At 41.6% G+C, this 21,553-nt stretch overlaps 1 protein-coding gene across 3 annotated transcripts in view; it reads left to right on the top strand.

The window, feature by feature from the left end:
* creb5b (cAMP responsive element binding protein 5b) overlaps positions 1 to 21,553 on the top strand; it is a 182,793-nt gene that overhangs the window by 40,844 nt on the left and 120,396 nt on the right. For all 3 annotated transcript variants that reach the window (XM_072913011.1, XM_061953645.1, XM_061953638.1), the window contains exon 5: positions 3,042 to 3,199. In XM_072913011.1, coding sequence (XP_072769112.1) covers positions 3,042 to 3,199 — 158 coding nt within the window. The remainder of the gene's footprint in view (positions 1 to 3,041; positions 3,200 to 21,553) is intronic.

The following is a 21,553-nucleotide window of genomic DNA, read 5'->3' as shown; positions in this document are numbered from 1 at the left end:
ATGTGAATATGACCACTGGTTTTAATAAATGTGAGGGCTTCAAAGAAGTGTAAATATATGTTATTCACCAGTAATTGAAATTTAAAATGAAAATGTAACCCCGCCTTCCGCCTGATTGTAGCTGAGATAGGCTCCGGCACCCCCCGCGACCCCAAAAGGGATAAGCGGTAGAAAATGGATGGATGGAATGTAACAAATGATACTATTTATAGTCACAGTGGAGAATGGGGCGGGGCACAAAACATTTTCTTCTTCCTAAGGGGAGTGTAACAGAAAATATTTGAGAAGCGCTGGAATATTTTAAAAATAAATGGAAGGTGGCCCACAACATTTCAGATTAGGGTCATACTAAAAATAACAAAACACGTTTGCATAGCATAGCATTCAATAACCAACATCACAGTGTTTTATTGATTCTTTACGCTATTTAACTGAACAATTCAATCATTATTATCTGTGATTTTTTTTTTTAATTTTGTGTTTTACAATAAAATATACGATTATTAAATTATTACTTCTATTTATTAATGTATTAAGATGTATTCCTGAGCATAACAATCGTAGGGAGTAGAATGTATTATTATTTTGTTATTGTGTGTCTGAAAAGTTTTGATTTCTATTTGCCAATACAAATTTGAGTTAAAAAAAAAAAGATAAAATATTAGTTTTGTTGTAGTCATGACAGATGGTATTATCAATGGATCGGGTTTGGCGTGTTGAATGAACGGTTGAATATCAAAGTGCCGTTGTATCCTTACATTTTTCTGAATGCCGCCCTCGGTGTAAAAAGCTTTGAAACCTCTGGTTTAGAGATTAATGTCACAGGGTACATAACAATTGGAAATCATTACCATATGTGGCATAAATGTACTGCAAGCGGGTGAAACATTTTACAGGCGTTATTAGACATATTGCATGTTTGGTTTAGGAGTTATGATTGAATATATTTTTTATTGCTTTTTTTGCATTTCAGGATTCGAGGAACGTTACTGTCATATTGAGTAAAAAACACATTTTTGTGTTTGCAAACCTTAAAAAAGCACATGTTTCTAGTAAAACTCACAAAGGTACATTAATACAGGCAGTATTAGACATATTGCATGTTTGGTTTAGGAGTTATGCTTGAATACATTTTATATTGCTTTTTTCGCATTATCTCAGTATTTTAAGAACATTACTGTCATACTAGGATGACAGGGGATGCAAAACAATAACAATACTGAAATAAACTGCAACAAAAAACAGCGCAATTAACAGTGCAATACATTTTCATAACAAAGTCACTACTGCCTAGTTTCTCTTGTTATATTCTTATTTTTACTGTTATATTTGTATTCTTATTGTTGCTTTTTATTTTTCATTCTTATTGTAATATTATTTATTTTATTTTCCTTTATACTCCCATTATTTACTTTTTACTTACTTTTTAAATTCTATCTCAATTCTGTACACTGCTGCTGGAATTTACATTTTCCTGAGGGAACTCTCCTGAAGGAATCAATAAAGTACTATCTATCTATCTATCTATCTATCTATCTATCTATCTATCTATATATCTATCTATCTATCTATCTATCTATCTATCTATCTATATATCTATCTTATCCTTGAATAAATGTTTTATTGCTTTTTTTCGCATTATCTCAGGATTTTAGGGACATTACTGTCATATTGAGTAAAAAACTATTGTTTGTGTTTACAAACCTTACAAAAGCACATGTTTCTAGTAAAACTCACAAAGATACATTAATAAAGGCTTAGTTGGCCACATGTGTGGACAGCACTGTTTAGCTCTTATTTCCAAAATTGTGTACACTACTGAATTGGGGTCTTATGGCCCTTATGTGGACACTTATACTGCCATATGGTGGTGTCAGAAGAGTATAACATACGATAGACTTTGGAAAAAAAAGTGTAAAAATAAGAATTAGCATGTCACTAAACATGAAGTACACGTTTGTTACTTATGGACTAAGTACATCATATAAAAAGATGATTCTTAGTTTTTATTCTAATTAGGGTCCAGTGAGCCCAAACAGCAAAGAGATTAAAAAAAAGCATGTAAACAAACAGCTTGGGCCTTAAGAGGTTACATACCTATGTAGATATTCAACACACACTTCAGTTTGCAGTGGTGTAATTCAATAGATTACATTCTACTCACTTTTTTGTGACATTGAAAATGCTTCAGTCTGCTAGGATAGGCTCCAGCACACCCACACTGTAACCCTCGGTGGTAGAAAATGAATGAATTACCGTATTTTTCGGACTATAAGTCGCAGTTTTTTTCCATGAGCTAAATAATATTATTTGATATTTTACGGTAATGTGTTAATAATTTCACATATAAGTGCGACTTATACTCAGGAGCGACTTATGTGTGAAATGATTAACACATTAGCGTAAAATATCAAATATTATTATTTATCTCATTCACGTAAGAGACTAGACGTATAAGATTTCATGGGATTTAGCGATTAGGAGTGACAGATTGTTTGGTAAACGTATAGCATGTTCTATATGTTATAGTTATTTGAATGACTCTTACCATAATATGTTACGTTAACATACCAGGCACGTTCTCAGTTGGTTATTTATGCCTCATATAACGTACACTTATTCAGCCTGTTGTTCACTATTCTTTATTTATTTTAAATTGCCTTTCAAATGTCTATTCTTGGTGTTGGCTTTTATCAAATACATTTCCCCAAAAATGCGACTTATACTCCAGTGCTACTTATATATGTTTTTACCTTCTTTATTATGCATTTTCGGCCGGTGCGACTTATACTCCGGAGCGACTTATACTCCGAAAAATACAGTATGTACTTCTGATATTAGGACATATAATTATAAAGAAACACACATGTAAAAAACAATATAGAAAATAATGACATGATAAATAATAAGAAAATTAAATGTACACCAGTATTTGTCTTTTTAGCGTTTACATTTCATTTAAGTGTCTCTCTCATTAAAAGTTGAACAATTCAAAAAAAAAAATATTTTGACCTAATTACTGTTTTTATTTTATTTTTAAGAGCATCTCACTGCACGGCCCGGGGGGCCAAGGCCAACACCAGCAGGCCCACTCAAGAATGGGCAACCATGATACCAGCATAGTGATCCAGCAGGCGCTACCCTCTCCTCAGTCCAGCTCCGTCATCACTCAGGCTCCATCCACTAATAGACAGATAGGGTGAGTAGGAATTCAGTCCAGCACGCAGGACAAACTGAACACGTGACGCACCATCAGTCGAAACATCTTCACTTTGTATCTTCTCACATCAAGTGTGCCTCCATTGTGGCAATGTGCTCGACCTGTCTTCCTCACTAGTCTCTGAGGTAATGTTAGTGTTTTGTTACTTTATCAATCAGGGGTATGGGGGCCCACGTTTCGCATTGTCCCCTAGCAGAACATGCCACAGATGAGGTCATTGTCAAAGCCTCGGTAGACACTACTGAGGCTTGAACAATAGTTTAACATTTCATGTTCTAAAATTGCTGCGGGGACTGCGGTGTGTGTGTGTGTGTGTGTGTGTGTGTGTGGGGGGGGGGGGAACACAACTGTGATTCTCAGTCATGCCACAGGTGTGTAATAACGACACCAGCAATCTGCGTTGTGGAGTGAAATACAGTGGAACATCTGAGGTGGGAAACATTCCTTCCCAGCAGGCTATAGTCAATCTCTGAATTGTTCCCCGGTCCAAACACCAAAAACTAGAGATGTCCGATAATATCAGCCTGCCGATATTATCGGCCGATAAATGCTTTAAAATGTAATATCGGAAATTATCGGTATCGTTTTTTTTATTATCGGTATCGTTTTTTTGTTGTTTTTTAAATTTTTTTTATTAAATCAACATAAAAAACACAAGATACACTTACAATTAGTGCACCAACCCAAAAAACCTCCCTCCCCCATTCACACTCATTCACACAAAAGGGTTGTTTCTTTCTGTTATTAATATTCTGGTTCCTACATTATATATCAATATATATCAATACAGTCTGCAAGGGATACAGTCCGTAAGCACACATGATTGTGCGTGCTGATGGTCCACTAATAGTACTAACCTTTAACAGTTAATTTTACAAATTTTCATTAATTAATAGTTTCTATGTAACTGTTTTTAAATTGTTTTACTTTCTTTTTTAATTCAAGAAAATGTTTTTAATTTATTTATCTTATTTTATTTTATAAATTAAAAAAAAAAAGACCTTATCTTCACCATACCTGGTTGTCCAAATTAGGCATAATAATGTGTTAATTCCATATCGGTATCGGTTGATATCGGTATCGGAAATTAAAGAGTTGGACAATATCGGAATATCGGATATCGGCAAAAAGCCATTATCGGACATCCCTACCAAAAACATTCCTATTGAAAGCAAAATAGATACAATTGGTCACTGTTTAATGTTTGTCATTCACAATCCCTATGTGGGAACATGTCCAAAAACCGCCAACAATACTCCATTGACATGCCGTGACCTGCATATTAACCAAGTATTATCCACATTGTTATTATAAGAGCTAACGCAGAGGAACTACTTTTAGTAACGCGGTGCATTGATCACAGAGAAGTACAGTAACTACTGCAGCAATTGACATACTGAGGCGCTGCTGCTGAATTGCATTTTCAGTTGGTGAAAGTTCATGCTGGATTATAAATGATAAATGGGTTATACTTGTATAGCGCTTTTCTACCTTCAAGGTACTCAAAGCGCTTTGACAGTATTTCCACATTCACCCATTCACACACACATTCACACACTGATGGCGGGAGCTGCCATGCTAGGAGCTAACCAGCAGCCATCAGGAGCAAGGGTGAAGTGTCTTGCCCAAGGACACAACGGATGTGACTAGGATGGTAGAAGGTGGCGATTGAACCCCAGTAACCAGCAACACTCCGATTGCTGGCACGGCCACTCTACCAACTTCGCCACGCCGTCCCCTGTAACTCATGCCTCTCACCTGTATAGCAGAAGGTTGTGGCCATAAGCCGAGAAGTTGGTTAAGTTTGACATAAAATTTAGACCCGATGACATCGCTAGGAAGATGCGACAAGATGTTTGTGTGCTCCCAGCATTTTTAATTATGATGAATGCATAATCTAAAATCTAATACGTATTATATGTTATACTATATATCATTATCATTTTTAGTCTACTTTATACCTGCATTGTCCTTTCCATCCTTACCCTTTCCATCCTTTGTAACTGAGCTACTATGTGGAACAATTTCCCTTGTGGATCAATAAAGTTTGTCAAAGTCTAAGTCTAAGTCTAAAAGGGGAGAACAAGTGTTGTGCTGAAATATATAAACTTCCCATTATTCTGTATCTGTACAGTAAGTGATTGTTTTATTATGTTTGTTTTTTGTATTTTTTGTTTAGCACTTAGAAATAGTGTTTCACTATAGTTGGAGCTCCTTAGCACCCAAAATCTGCTATTTAGGCTAAAAAATATCAGGTTGTGGATTACCATCCCCCCCTGCTGACCTCCCTATGGACTGGACTCTCACATTATTAACCCTACCCTACTTGCGGTCCCTCATAGTTCTCTTTGGGTTGAGTTTTTTTCTTGCCCGGATGTGGGATCAGATCTAAGGATGTCGTTGTGGTTTGTGAAGCCCTTAGAGGCATTTGTGATTAAGGGCTATATAAATACACTGACTGATTGATTGACTGATCATTTATCCCCAAAGTACAAACCCCGTTTCCATATGAGTTGGGAAATTGTGTTAGATGTAGATATAAACGGAATACAATGATTTGCAAATCATTTTCAACCCATATTCAGTTGAATATGCTACAAAGACAACATATTTGATGTTCAAACTGATAAACATTTTTTTTTTTTGCAAATAATCATTAACTTTAGAATTTGATGCCAGCAACACGTGACAAAGAAGTTGGGAAAGGTGGCAATAAATACTGATAAAGTTGAGGAATGCTCATCAAACACTTATTTGGAACATCCCGCAGGTGAACAGGCAAATTGGGAACAGGTGGGTGCCATGATTGGGTATAAAAGTAGATTCCATGAAATGCTCAGTCATTCACAAAAAAGGATGGGGCGAGGTACACCCCTTTGTCCACAACTGCGTGAGCAAATAGTCAAACAGTTTAAGAACAACGTTTCTCAAAGTGCAATTGCAAGAAATTTAGTGATTTCAACATCTACGGTCCATAATATCATCGAAAGGTTCAGAGAATCTGGAGAAATCACTCCACGGCATGGCCGGAAACCAACATTGAATGACCGTGACATTCGATCCCTCAGACGGCACTGTATGAAAAACCGACATCAATCTCTAAAGGATATCACCACATGGGCTCAGGAACACTTCAGAAAACCACTGTCACTAAATACAGTTCGTCGCTACATCTGTAAGTGCAAGTTAAAGCTCTACTATGCAAAGCGAAAGCCATTTATCAACAACATCCAGAAACGCCGCCGGCTTCTCTGGGCCCAAGATCATCTAAGATGGACTCATGCAAAGTGGAAAAGTGTTCTGTGGTCTGACGAGTCCACATTTTAAATTGTTTTTGGAAATATTCGACATCGTGTCATCCGGACCAAAGAGGAAAAGAACCATCCGGATTGTTTAGGCGCAAAGTTGAAAAGCCAGCATCTGTGATGGTATGGGGGTGTATTAGTGCCCAAGGCATGGGTAACTTACACATCTGTGAAGGCACCACTAATGCTGAAAGGTACATACAGGTTTTGGAACAACATATGCTGCCATCTAAGCGTCATGGACGCCCCTGCTTATTTCAGCAAGACAATGCCAAGCCACATTCAGCACGTGTTACAACAGCGTGGCTTCGTAAAAAAAGAGTGCGGGTACTTTCCTGGCCCGCCTGCAGTCCAGACCTGTCTCCCATCGAAAATGTGTGGCGCATTATGAAGCGTAAAATACGACAGCACGACCCCGGACTGTTGAACGACTGAAGCAAGAATGGGAAAGAATTCCACTTTCAAAGCTTCAACAATTAGTTTCCTCAGTTCCCAATCGTTTATTGAGTGTTGTTAAAAGAAAAGGTGATGTAACACAGTGGTGAACATGCCCTTTCCCAAATACTTTGGCACGTGTTGCAGCCATGAAATTCTAAGTTAATTTTTATCTGCAAAAAAAAAAAAAAGTTTATGAGTTTGAACATCAAATATCTTGTCTTTGTAGTGCATTCAATTGAATATGGGTTGAAAAGGATTTGCACATCATTGTATTCCGTGTATATTTTCATCTAACACAATTTCCCAGCTCATATGGAAACGGGGTTTGTAGTTGTTGTTGTCTCTCATAAAGTCTGCCATGATTGGCAGTAGTTGTTGTTGTTGTTGTTGTTGCAGGAAATAGCAAACGTAAAATCAAGGCGCTGCCAACATTTTTGGTAAGGCTAAAAATGAGCAAAATACGTAAATATTCCATGCTATTATGACTGTGCCTGTTACTACATTACATATATACTTACTTATAGCATGTATAGAAAACATTGTTGGAGGTTTTTTAAATTTTTTTTTAGAAGACATTACTTGCATTGTTAGCCACCTCTTGCTAGTGTTTATTTATGAGTTAGAATGCACAAACACCCAACTAGCCCAGGGCTTTTCAAAGTGTGGCACAGTGAGCGTCCCCTCCGAGAGCTTCACACAGTTGGGACCTCCACTACTCCATAAAATTAATTATTGGAGCATATTGTGTGGAATTTTCTACACACTGTAGAAAACTAAGGATCAAATCATTTTTCCTTCGACATGCCTGACGTTAGCTCATTTGGTGTGAAAATATGTTTGTCCTTATTTTTATCAAGCTGCTGTGCCTCCCTTGATGTCTGCTGGTGCCTCCTGGTGGATGCCCATCTTACACTTTCTGAAATGTATTATTATTTATTATATATTTCACTACAAGGGATATTTTAAAAATACTTCACTCGAATAAGCATTTTAGACTGCCTTACAGAACAATTAATGCTGTCAAAACGATACATTTTTCAAATTAGATTATTTACACTTTTAAATGATTAATCATAATTAATCATATAATTCCTTGCTTGCATAATTAAAATTAACATTTAGGGTTACGTACAAACTGTGTTGGGACTAACGCGTTACTTTGCAACTCCGTTATTTTCGGCGGTAACTAGTAATCTAACGCGTTATTTTTTATATTCAGTAACTCAGTTACGGTTACTACATGATGCGTTACTGCGTTATTTTACGTTATTTTTTATGTAGTATCGGCTAGAAACAGAAGATCCGAGTGTGTTTTATTGGAGCGCTGCGGTGTCGTCCTTCTGTGTCACAAGGAAAAGAAAAGGCGTGCTTTGTGTGGGTGGGGGCGGGGGGCTCCCAGATCGTAGTTGAGTGGTGCAGAGGAGACATTCCTCCAGGGCCTATGTACTTCGGGGCTAACAACCTTCACTTTACCGGAAGTGGGTCTTTACAGCTGAGGGTGAATGACGAGGCCGGCGGTTTGTTGCAACTTTGTGACTTTATTGGACGCAGCCATCCACCAAGCTAGAGCACCTGCACGCACTCACTGTCGCCGGTCCCTCACCTCTCCCGCCCACTCACTCACTGACGTCACTCACCTCACATGCTGTCATTTCTTAAAGGGCCACACACACACACACACACACATACGCTACTCTCACAACAACTAACAATACATCATGGTGAAGCCGGAAGTTGAGTTTCTTAACATGGAGACATTCTCAATACTTTTCTTTTGTCGAGCACAAAGAAAATAACATTTGAGCTAAATGTAAGTTGTGTCTTGGATCAAAGATCCTATCTACTTAAAGTTAAAGTTAAAGTGCCATTATGTTGCAGCTATTTAAAATAGTTTTGTCAGTTTGTTCTGGCCTGAAATAAATTGGCCCTATCTTTGTCTTTGTGTGTTGTATGTAGACCATATTGCTTTCTGAGTTCAGTGATGCAAATGCATGTCAAGTTGATCAACAGATTGTATTATTCTCCAGTGCAATAACAGTACTGAAATGAAGGCTAAAAGGGCATTAATGGGAGCCTTACAAAAAATAAGTAACTAAATAGTTACTTTTCACAGTAACACATTACTTTTTGGTGTAAGTAACTGAGTTACTTTTGAAATAAAGTAACTAGTAACTGTAACTAGTTACTGGTTTTCAGTAACCGACCCAACACTGCGTACAAATTACTTATAAATGTTAGATACTCGTGTTAAACAATACCAAAGTGTCAGAACATAGGCTTCATGCATTTTGGTGTACGCTTGCACAAAGTTTTGGATGCCTCTGTTTGCGGGGTTCTGCAGTCTGGTCACGTTGTGACATCACAGCAAGGTGGACCTACTTATCTGGACATTAAGTAAAGCTCTCAGCTAGAGGAGGAGAAGTTATGTATGTCTGAGTGTAACCCTTGAGAAGGTAGGATTAAGTATTATTTTCATCTAATTGTAGAATGCACATTACACCGACGTGCAACATGCAGTGACATAAATGCTGCTAAAAGCATCGTTTTTTTTGTAGTTCTGTATCGATCGAAGAATGTGCAGGTGTAACTAATGTTGTGACCAGGTATGTAATGTTTAAGAAGTTTATTTTCGACTGTGTTTGGAAAAAAAAATTGCCGTAATGTTTGTCTTTGAGATATATATATTTAACAATTTATTTTCATAAAATTTATGATGATAGATTAGGAGAGGCTGGGGCGTTTCATTTGCAGTCCGGAAAACATAAAACAAACGGAGAAAGTAGGTTATAAATGTGACTGTGGAGCGAAATGTTTGCGTAATTTACACTGAAGCATATTTAGTACGTATTATCTGGACCACAAAAAATAGAAATATGTAGAAATATGGGGAAATAACTACAAAAGTACACTTCATTCATTAACGGTGTTACAAAAAAGATCAGTTAGAATAATACATAATGTTGGATATAGAGAACATACAAAAACTTTATTTATTGAATCAAAAATACTGAAATTCCACGACATAGTGAATTTGCAAACAGCTAAAATTATACACAAAGCAAACTATCACCTGCTACCCAAGAATATACAACAATTCTTCTCAAAAAAAGAGGAGAAATATAATCTTAGAGAAAAATGTAATTTAAAACATTTGTATGCACGTACAACACTTAAGACCTTCAGTATATCAGTATGTGGAATTAAATTATGGAATAAATTAAGCAAAGCAATCAAACAATGTACTAATATGATCCACTTCAAGAAGCTCTTCAAACTTAAAGTGTTTACAAAGTACAAAGAAGAAGAACCATGATAAACATTCTGAATTTATTTCATCCATCCATCCATTCATTTTCAAAATAATCTTACTCATCTCATCATATGAAATGTAACTTACTTCAATGAGTGTTATTTATTTATTTATATTGTGATTACTTATGGAGTATATTGTGAATAAATTGAGAACAGGAAGTGAGCAAACGTTTTAGCAACTGTTATGTCAAAGAAAAGGGGTAGGATTAAATAAACTCTGCTTCTTCCTACTCCTTTTTGAACATGTTGAAAAGAGAAACTGGAAATTGTGTTGTATCATGTTGTATGCATGCATGTTCCAAATAAACTCAACTCAACTCAGCTAAACTCACAAGGAAGTGTTTTAAAAGTAGATACAAATCATCATAGGTCACTAAAATGTCACTCCAAATCAGTGTTTTATACTGTGTAATTAGTGCTGTCAAATTTTTCATTTTCAAAATCTGATTAAACAGACTTTTTTAATTCTGATTAATCAGGTAATTACTTTCTTGCATAATTTATATCAACTTTGAATAAGACCGATATTATGTTTGACACAAATGCAATTTTATTGTCATAAGGGCGGTATGGGGTGGTGGGTAGACCAGCCGTGTCAGAAACCTGAGGGTTGCAAGTTTGCTCCCCGCTTCTTGCCATCCAAATCACTGCCGTTGTGTCCTTGGGCAGGACACTTCACCCTTGCCCCCAGTGACGCTCACACTGGTGAATGAATGATGAATGATGGGCGGTGGTCGGAGGGGCCGTAGGCGCAAACTGGGAGCCACGCTTCCGTCAGTCTACCCCAGGGCAGCTGTGGCTACAAATGTAGCTTACCACCACCAGGTGTGAATTAATGATGGGTTCTCACTTCTCTGTGAAGCACTTTGAGTGTCTAGAAAAATAAATAAATCTAATCCATCATCCATCCATCCATTTCTACCGCGGGGGATGCTGGAGCCTATCTCAGCTGCATTCGGGCGGAAGGCGGGGTACACCCTGGACAAGTCCCCACCTCATCACAGGGCCAACACAGATAGACAGACAACATTCACACTCACATTCACACACTAGGGACCATTTAGTGTTGCCAATCAACCTATCCCCAGGTGTATGTTTTTGGAGATGGGACGAAGCCGGAGTACCCGGAGGGAACCCACGCAGTCACGGAGAAAACATGCAAACCCCACACAGAAAGATCCTGAGCCCGGGATTGAACTCAGGACCTTCGTATTGTGAGGCACATGCACGAACCCCTGTGACACCGTGCTGCCCTAATCCATCATAATAATAATTATTATTATTATTTATAATGTCATATGCGAACATTTTATAAATGTCTTATTTAGAATCGAATGCAGCTGAGACCTGTGACCACAAAAGGGACAAGCGGTAGGAAATGGATGGATGGATAAATGTACATCATTTATTTGCTCAAAACTTGGTAACACGTGTCACGTGGGGGTCGCATCTTTATGCGGGATCATTCCTCCAGATCAGGGGTGTCAAACTCAAATACAGAGTGGGCCAAAATTTAAAACTGAACAAAGCCGTGGGCCAAGGTTGAACAAATTAACCTTTTTGATAGGGACCCAAACAAGTTTTGCATTGAATATTGAACAAGCAAGGCTTATATAACTTTATAGTGACATGCAAAATCGAGTTTCAAATAATAATAATAATAATTAAAAAATATCAATGGCATATCAAATACAATTTAAAATAAAAATGTAATGCCTCTTTTCTATTTGCAGCCTTCTGAGGTAACAATCAACATTAACTTTTTCCACAGGCTAATACATTTGAAAATAAAATAACAATGAATATGCCAACCATTCAGGACTTTAAACTGCTCAGTTTGCAACACACTGATCTAATCTGATGTGCCCAAGCCAGATACCTGCCATCTTTTCTTGGATGCTCATTCATTAATGTCAGGGCTCAGGCTTTGAGCTGAGGCATCCCTCATTATCGAACAAAGGTGTTCATCAGTCATTATATCTCGTATTCCACAGTCTTGTGGGCGTGCCTTAAAGGCACTGCTTTTAACGTCCTCTACGAGCTGACGTCACGTCCGCTTTTCATCCCTTCTAACAACGTGCTCGCCCAGTCACAAGATATGAGCGGCTCATGTATGCACACACACATACATGCAAAGCATACTTCATCAACAGTGATACAGTTTACACTGAGAGTGGCCGTATAAGCAACTTTAACATTGTTAGAAATATACGCCACACTGTGAATCCAAACCAAACAAGAATGACAAACACATTTTGGGAGAACATCCGCACCGTAACACAACATAAACACAACAGAACAAATACCCAGAACCCTTTGCAGCACTAACTCTTCCGGGACGCTACAATATACACCCCCGCTACCTCCAAACCCCGCCGCCCCCCCCACACACATACACACACCTTGAAGCGTCCCGGAAGAGTTAGTGCTGCAAAGGGTTCTGGGTATTTGTTCTGTTGTGTTTATGTTGTGTTACTGTGCGGATGTTCTCCCGAAATGGGTTTGTCATTCTTGTTTGGTGTGGGTTCACAGTGTGGCGTGTATTTCTAACAATGTTAAAGGTTTTTATACTGGCACCCTCAGTGTAAACTGTATCGCTGAAGATCAAGTATGCCTTGCATTCACTTCTGTGTGCGTGCCAAAGCTGCACTATTATGTAACTAAGCCAGCACTTGTTGGACTGGACGAAAAGGGGGACGTTACAATTCTCGGGAGGGGCACTGAAATTTGGGAGTCTCCCGGGAGGTTTGGCAAGTATGAGAATTAGCAGTGTCCAGCGGGACCGCCGCTGTATATAATCGGGGGGCCAGCTCTAGTGTTAATTTGATATCACCTCACGGGCCAAGTGAAATTACACGGCGGGCCAAATTTGGCCCGCGGGCCAGAGTTTGACACCCATGCTCCAGATGCAACACGGACACTACGGACGAAAACGTGAAGGTAGGACATGATTTATTCATCATAAATCATAAATGGATATAAACAGACAAAAACAAAACAAAAGGGATGCGTGCCGATCGCACAGGAAGCTAAGGTAACTTGCTTAGCACAGGAATACTAGAAGCTAAGGAACCGCTTAGCACAGGAATCATGAACTCGAAAACCAGAATGCCAACGTAACTGTTGCGAATGCAAACAAGGAAGCCAGACCGAGTGTGGCGAGCAACGTGAATAAATAGCTCTCTGATTAGTGCTCAACTGCAGGTGAACGTGCCGAACACTAATCAGAGACAGGTGAAACCAATTAGTACCCATGGTGACCAAAACAAACCCCCGAAGTGCACAAAACACCTAAGGAAGTCCAAAACTAACAGAACATAACTAAACAAAACATGATCCGACCACGGATCATGACACATTACACTTAACTGTATTATAGTATAACATAAAGTGCACATTTTGAACAATGTTACACTATAAGTAACAATGTGCTGATATGCACTAATAGATAATGTACTGATCACATCCAACGTTCCCTCCAAGGTGTGCGCCTGGGCAATTGCACACTGCTCAAGCGTCCTCTGCGCATAGCAAATATATGCCGCGCACCAAATCAAACCCATCTGAATTCCATCCATCCATTTTCTACCGCTTATTCCCTTCGGGGTCGCGGGGGGGCGCTGGAGCCTATCTCAGCTACAATCGGGCGGAAGGCGGGGTACACCCTGGACAAGTCGCCACCTCATCGCAGGGCCAACACAGATAGACAGACAACATTCACACACTAGGGTCATTGTAGTGTTGCCAATCAACCTATCCCCAGGTGCATGTCTTTGGAAGTGGGAGGAAGCCGGAGTACCCGGAGGGAACCCACGCAGTCACAGGGAGAACATGCAAACTCCACACAGAAAGATCCCGAGCCCGGGATTGAACCCAGGACTACTCAGGACCTTCGTATTGTGAGGCAGATGCACTAACCCCTCTGCCACCGTGCATCTGAATTCTAAACAAGATAAACACATTTATTCTGTGTAATTATGCAATGCAACTCTGAGTGACAGTGACAACAAGCGGCCCTAACGGTGTTCATCAACACCGTTCAATTGAACACCGTTCAATTATTGTAACGTCTATCAAGATGCTTCGAGGACAGGAATTATATCGATCACTTTATTGAGCAAAACTGTTTATATTCGGCCATAACCACACCAAAAACATGAGTAAAAAACTTCTATCTGGAAAAACTAGTCATTTTCTGCCGTACAAACCAGGCCAAAAGCAACTTGTCATCTGTCACCAACACGCATAGCACTAAGCCACTGGTGCGTTTATGGCCACACAAAAAGTCGGACAACTCAAACACCACACAAAGTTACACTATGACTCCTCAGTCATACGTATGCTTATTATACTGTCATTTATTATTAATGTTAATTTATTGATGTTAATCATGGAATGCTGTTACTAGAGAAAGTTACAGGAATGCACACTTCATCCTATGCTTACATTTCATTGTGCAACATGAGGATGTTTAAGGGGAACTAAATGTGATCTCTGAAAGGGGTACAAATGATTTCCAAAGCAGGACCCCCACCCAGACATTTTGTACAATACTAATCCATAGCTAATGAAAAACAAGATTTCTTTTATTTTCATTACAAGTGGGCCAAATCACTAATATTACTCATACTTGCCAAACTTGAGACCTCCGATTTCGGGAGGTGGGGGGGTGGGGTGTGGGGGGCGTGGTCGGGGTGGCGCGGGCGTGGTTAAGAGGGGAGGAGTATATTGACAGCTAGAATTCACCAAGTCAAGTATTTCATATATATATATATATATATATATATATATATATATATATATATATATATATATATATATATATATATATATATATATCCATCCATCCATCCATCTTCTTCCGCTTATCCGAGGTCGGGTCGCGGGGGCAGCAGCTTAAGCAGGGAAGCCCAGACTTCCCTCTCCCCAGCCACTTCGTCCAGCTCCTCCCGGGGGATCCCGAGGCGTTCCCAGGCCAGCCGGGAGAGATAGTCTTCCCAGCGTGTCCTGGGTCTTCCCCGTGGCCTCCTACCGGTCGGACGTGCCCGAAACACCTTCCTAGGGAGGCGTTCGGGTGGCATCCTGACCAGATGCCCGAACCACCTCATCTGGCTCCTCTCGATGTGGAGGAGCAGCGGCTTTACTTTGAGCTCCCCCCGAATGACAGAGCTTCTCACCCTATCTCTAAGGGAGAGCCCCGCCACTCGGCGGAGGAAACTCATTTCGGCCGCTTGTACCCGTGATCTTGTCCTTTCGGTCATGACCCAAAGCTCATGACCATAGGTGAGGATGGGAACGTAGATCGACCGGTAAATCGAGAGCTTTGCCTTCCGGCTCAGCTCCTTCTTCACTACAACGGATCGATACAGTGTCCGCATTACTGAAGACGCCGCACCGATCCGCCTGTCGATCTCACGATCCACTCTTCCCCCACTCGTGAACAAGACTCCGAGGTACTTGAACTCCTCCACTTGGGGCAAGATCTCCTCCCCAACTCGGAGGTGGCACTCCACCCTTTTCCGGGCGAGAACCATGGACTCGGACTTGGAGGTGCTGATTCCCATCCCAGTCGCTTCACACTCGGCTGCGAACCGATCCACTGAGAGCTGAAGATCTTGGCCGGAGGAAGCCATCAGGACCACATCATCTGCAAATAGCAGACCTAATCCTGCAGCCACCAAACCAGATACCCTCAACGCCCTGACTGCGCCTAGAAATTCTGTCCATAAAGGTTATGAACAGAATCGGTGACAAAGGGCAGCCTTGGCGGAGTCCAACCCTCACTGGAAACGTGTCCGACTTACTGCCGGCAATGCGGACCAAGCTCTGACACTGATTATACAGGGAGCGAACTGCCACAATAAGACAGTCCGTTACCCCATACTCTCTGAGCACTCCCCACAGGACTTCCCGGGGTACACGGTCGAATGCCTTCTCCAAGTCCACAAAGCACATGTAGACTGGTTGGGCAAACTCCCATGCACCCTCAAGGACCCTGCCGAGAGTATAGAGCTGGTCCACAGTTCCACGACCAGGACGAAAACCACACTGTTCCTCCTGAATCCGAGGTTCGACTATCCGGCGTAGCCTCCTCTCCAGTACACCTGAATAGACTTTACCGGGAAGGCTGAGGAGTGTGATCCCACGATAGTTGGAACACACCCTCCGGTTCCCCTTCTTAAAGAGAGGAACCACCACCCCGGTCTGCCAATCCAGAGGTACCGCCCCCGATGTCCACGCGATGTTGCAGAGTCTTGTCAACCAAGACAGCCCCACAACATCCAGAGCCTTAAGGAACTCCGGGCGGATCTCATCCACCCCCGGGGCCTTGCCACCGAGGAGCTTTTTAACTACCTCGGCAACCTCAGCCCCAGAAATAGGAGAGCCCACCTCAGATTCCACAGGCCCTGCTTCCTCATAGGAAGACGTGCTGGTAGGATTGAGGAGGTCTTCGAAGTATTCTCTCCACCGATCCACAACATCCGCAGTCGAGGTCAGCAGAGTACCATCCCCACCATACACGGTGTTGACACTGCACTGCTTCCCCTTCCTGAGGCGGCGGATGGTGGTCCAGAATTGCTTCGAAGCCGTCCGGAAGTCGTTTTCCATGGCTTCCCCGAACTCCTCCCATGTCCGAGTTTTTGCCTCTGCGACCGCTGAAGTCGCAGACCGCTTGGCCTGTCGGTACCTGTCCGCTGCCTCAGGAGTCCTATGAGCCAAAAGAACCCGATAGGACTCCTTCTTCAGCTTGACGGCATCCCTCACCGCCGGTGTCCACCAACGGGTTCTAGGATTACCGCCACGACAAGCACCAACTACCTTGCGGCCACAGCTCCAATCAGCCGCCTCGACAATAGAGGCGCGGAACATGGTCCATTCGGACTCAATGTCCAGCACCTCCCTCGTGACATGTTCAAAGTCGTTCCGGAGGTGGGAATTGAAACTCTCTCTGACAGGAGACTCTGCCAGACGTTCCCAGCAAACCCTCACAATGCGTTTGGGCCTGCCAGGTCTGTCCGGCATCCTCCCCCACCATCGCAGCCAACTCACCACCAGGTGGTGATCGGTAGGAAGCTCCGCCCCTCTCTTCACCCGAGTGTCCAAAACATGAGGCCGCAAATCCGATGACACAACTACAAAGTTGATCATGGAACTGCGGCCTAGGGTGTCCTGGTGCCAAGTGCACATATGGACACCCTTATGTTTGAACATGGTGTTCGTTATGGACAATCTGTGTCGGGCACAAAAGTCCAATAACAAAACACCGCTCGGGTTCAGATCCGGGCAGCCATTCTTCCCAATCACGCCTCTCCAGGTTTCACTGTCGTTGCCAACATGAGCATTGAAGTCCCCCAGTAGCACGAGGGAATCACCCGGGGGAGCACTCTCAAGTACTCCCTCGAGTGAATCCAAAAAGGGTGGGTACTCTGAACTGCGGTTTGGCGCGTAAGCGCAAACCACAGTCAGGACCCGTTCCCCCACCCGAAGGCGGAGGGAAGCTACCCTCTCGTCCACCGGGTTGAACTCCAACGTACAGGCTCTGAGCCGGGGGGAAACAAGAATTGCCACCCCAGCCCGTCGCCTCTCATTGCCGGCAACGCCAGAGTGGAAGAGAGTCCAGCCCCTCTCGAGAGAACTGGTTCCAGAGCCCTTGCTGTGCGTCGAAGTGAGTCCGACTATATCTAGCCGGAACTTCTCCACTTCGCGCACTAGCTCAGGCTCCTTCCCCCCCAGCGAGGTGACGTTCCACGTCCCAAGAGCTAGCTTCTGTAGCCGAGGATCGGACCGCCAAGTGCCCTGCCTTCGGCTGCCGCCCAGCTCACATCGCACCCGACCTCTATGACCCCTGCTATGGGTGGTGAGCCCATTGGAGGGGGGACCCACGTTGCCTCTTCGGGCTGTGCCCGGCCAAGCCCCATGGGGACAGGCCCGGCCACCAGGCGCTCGCCATCGTGCCCCACCTCCGGGCCTGGCTCCAGAGGGGGGCCCCGGTGACCCGCGTCCGGGCGAGGGAAATCTGGGTCCTTGTTTTTTATTATTCATGGAGGTCTTCGAGCTGCTCTTTGTCTGATCCCTCACCAAGGACCAGTTTGTCTTGGGAGACCCTACCAGGGGGCATAAAGCCCCCGGACAACATAGCTCCTAGGATCATTGGGACACGCAAACTCCTCTACCACGTTAAGGTGGCAGCTCAGAGAGGAGATATATATATATATATATATATATATATATATATATATATATATATATATATATATATATATATATATATATATATATATACATATATATATGTATATATCTACATCCTGAAAATATGCAAACAAAACTGTGTTTAGATAATTGATACTTCAAACTTGCATAAATAAATATTAAGGAATATAACATAACTTGGCTTCTGAGAACTTCAAAATGTAATGAATAAAATGCTAAAGTTGTTGATAAACAAGCAATTATTTTAATAATTAAATATGGTCATTTTAAATGAATTATTATGATAATTTAAAATTAATTATTTCAAATATGTTTATTTGAATGTATAATTCTATGGCTGGATGTAATAAGGAGTCAGGAAAAAATACAAATAAAAATACAATTAATTTTGATGTTTTTAGCAAAATATAGTAAAAATGTATTTAGTTTTTTTTTTTTTTAATTAATAAATATATTTATTTTTAGGTAAGATAAACATAATAATACAATTTATCTCTAGTCTGGGTGATTTAGTTCTTGCCACCCTGTTGTCCTCCCGTCGTGAAAAAAGGCTGTCCTAACTCAGGTCCGCATGGACCTGGAGGGGGCGTGGCCTCCAGCTCCGGCTGAAAATCGGGAGATTTTCGGGAGAATATTTGTCCCGGGAGGTTTTCGGGTGAGGCGCTGAATTTCGTGAGTCTCCCGGAAAATTCAGGAGGGTTGGCAAGTATGATATTACTAAATAGTCTTATGAAAATGACTCCTCTCATTTGAGTGTTATAATAAAAGATTGGTTTGAGACAGGTGTGGTGCTGGTATTGCCACGTGTGATGTTGCTCACATGTGCTCCACTGAATGCTCAGCGAGTTTTTGTGTTTGCTCACACACATGAACAATTAGAGGGAACATTGGTCACATCCAAAACATAACTCAAAATGTATTTATGTCTACTGTACATAATAATGCGATTTTCAGATGACCATGTGAATCTTTTTTTTGTGCCAGTAAATTGCGTGAATAATCTGCGTTTATACCTGATTAATGCATTTTTGTGATTAATCACCTGCGTTAACTTTATTTCAAACACTCACTTAAAGGGGAACATTATCACCAGACCTATGTAAGCGTCAATATATACCTTGATGTTGCAGAAAAAAGACCATATATTTTTTTAACCGATTTCCGAACTCTAAATGGGTGAATTTTGGCGAATTAAACGCCTTTCTATTATTCACTCTCGGAGCGATGACGTCACAAAGTGACGTTGCATCGGGAAGCAATCCGCCATTTTCTCAAACACCGAGTCAAATCAGCTCTGTTATTTTCCGTTTTTTCGACTGTTTTCCGTACCTTGGAGACATCATGCCTCGTCGGTGTGTTGTCGGAGGGTGTAACAACATGAACAGGGACGGATTCAAGTTGCACCAGTGGCCCAAAGATGCGAAAGTGGCAAGAAATTGGACTTTTGTTCCGCACACTTTACCGACGAAAGCTATGCTACGACAGAGATGGCAAGAATGTGTGGATATCCTGCGACACTCAAAGCAGATGCATTTCCAACGATAAAGTCAAAGAAATCTGCCGCCAGACCCCCAGGAAAAGAGAGCGGATGAGGGTATGTCTACAGAATATATTAATTGATGAAAACTGGGCTGTCTGCACTCTCAAAGTGCATGTTGTTGCCAAATGTATTTCATATGCTGTAAACCTAGTTCATAGTTGTTAGTTTCCTTTAATGCCAAACAAACACATACCAATCGTTGGTTGGAAGGCAATCGCCAAATTCGTCCTCGCTTTCTCCCGTGTCGCTGGCTGTCGTGTCGTTTTCGTCGGTTTCGCTTGCATACGGTTCAAACTGATATGGCTCAATAGCTTCAGTTTCTTCTTCAATTTCATTTTCGCTACCTGCCTCCACACTACAACCATCCGTTTCAATACATGCGTAATCTGTTGAATCGCTTAAGCCGCTGAAATCCGAGTTTGAATCCGAGCTAATGTCGCTATAGCTTGCTGTTCTATGCGCCATGTTTGTTTGTATCGGCATCACTATGTGACGTCACAGGAAAATGGACGGGTGTGTATAACGATGGTTAAAATCAGGCACTTTGAAGCTTTTTTTAGGGATATTGCGTGATGGGTAAAATTTTGAAAAAAACTTCGAAAAATAAAATAAGCCACTGGGAACTGATTTTTAATGGTTTTAACTCTTCTGAAATTGTGATAATGTTCCCCTTTAAGTTAGCAAATATGGTTCCTCACATGATAAAAGAATAAAGCAAGTAGTGACACTGACACTGAGAACAAAGACCTTTGGCGTAAGCACACTCTGATATACTGACCTTGTGTGCTCCTGGTCCCATAGCACCATCCACCCTCACACTTGTGCCAGGCCTGTGTCACTTTAAACCAGGCCCCTGGAAAGGCAGACATTGAGATATCTCAGTGGGTCGCTGTGTTCCGTGTCCGGGTTGTCCTGTGTAGATTTACAGCTTGAGAAGCTAGTGAATATTGGATGGGAGGCCCGTCACTATAAGACTGAGTGACACCTCGTCAGGCCCTTTGTCAAGGACAAGGATGGAATTTCATCTCCTTCTGAGGAGCAGCGGCGGCAATCACAGCCTGCAGTAACAGAGACTGCCGGGCTTCACCTGAGTTTACCTGTCATTAAAAGCTCCTCACCTCGCTGAGGAACGCTCACCTCTTCACTGCTTTATGATCACATGCTCGGCTGAGCTCTTGTGTCACCAGTGAGCCCCTGCGGGACTTCGCAGCCTTTTGTATGATTGTCGAGGCCTAAAATGCCTGATTTTGCGGCAGCATTTTCAAAAGGTGCGGCAAAAGTTGCGATGTTATAAGGCTTTTTTTTTTTTCAATTCCATTACATCAGCTGTGACTTTAGGAATTTATAATCAGTGTTTTTGTAACCCAAACCCCCAAAAGCACAAGATTACAACAAATTAGGGTTGTCTCAATACCAATATTTTAGTACCAAAATGTATTTCGATACTTTTCTAAATAAAGGGGACCACAAAAAATGGCATTACTGGCTTTATTTCAACAAAAAATCTTAGGGTACATTAAACAT

The sequence above is a fragment of the Nerophis lumbriciformis genome, linkage group LG04, assembly GCF_033978685.3.
Source record: "Nerophis lumbriciformis linkage group LG04, RoL_Nlum_v2.1, whole genome shotgun sequence".
In the NCBI taxonomy this organism is placed as follows: domain Eukaryota; kingdom Metazoa; phylum Chordata; class Actinopteri; order Syngnathiformes; family Syngnathidae; genus Nerophis; species Nerophis lumbriciformis.
Note: the sequence above shows the minus strand (reverse complement) of the source record. Positions and strands in the feature narration are given on the sequence as shown.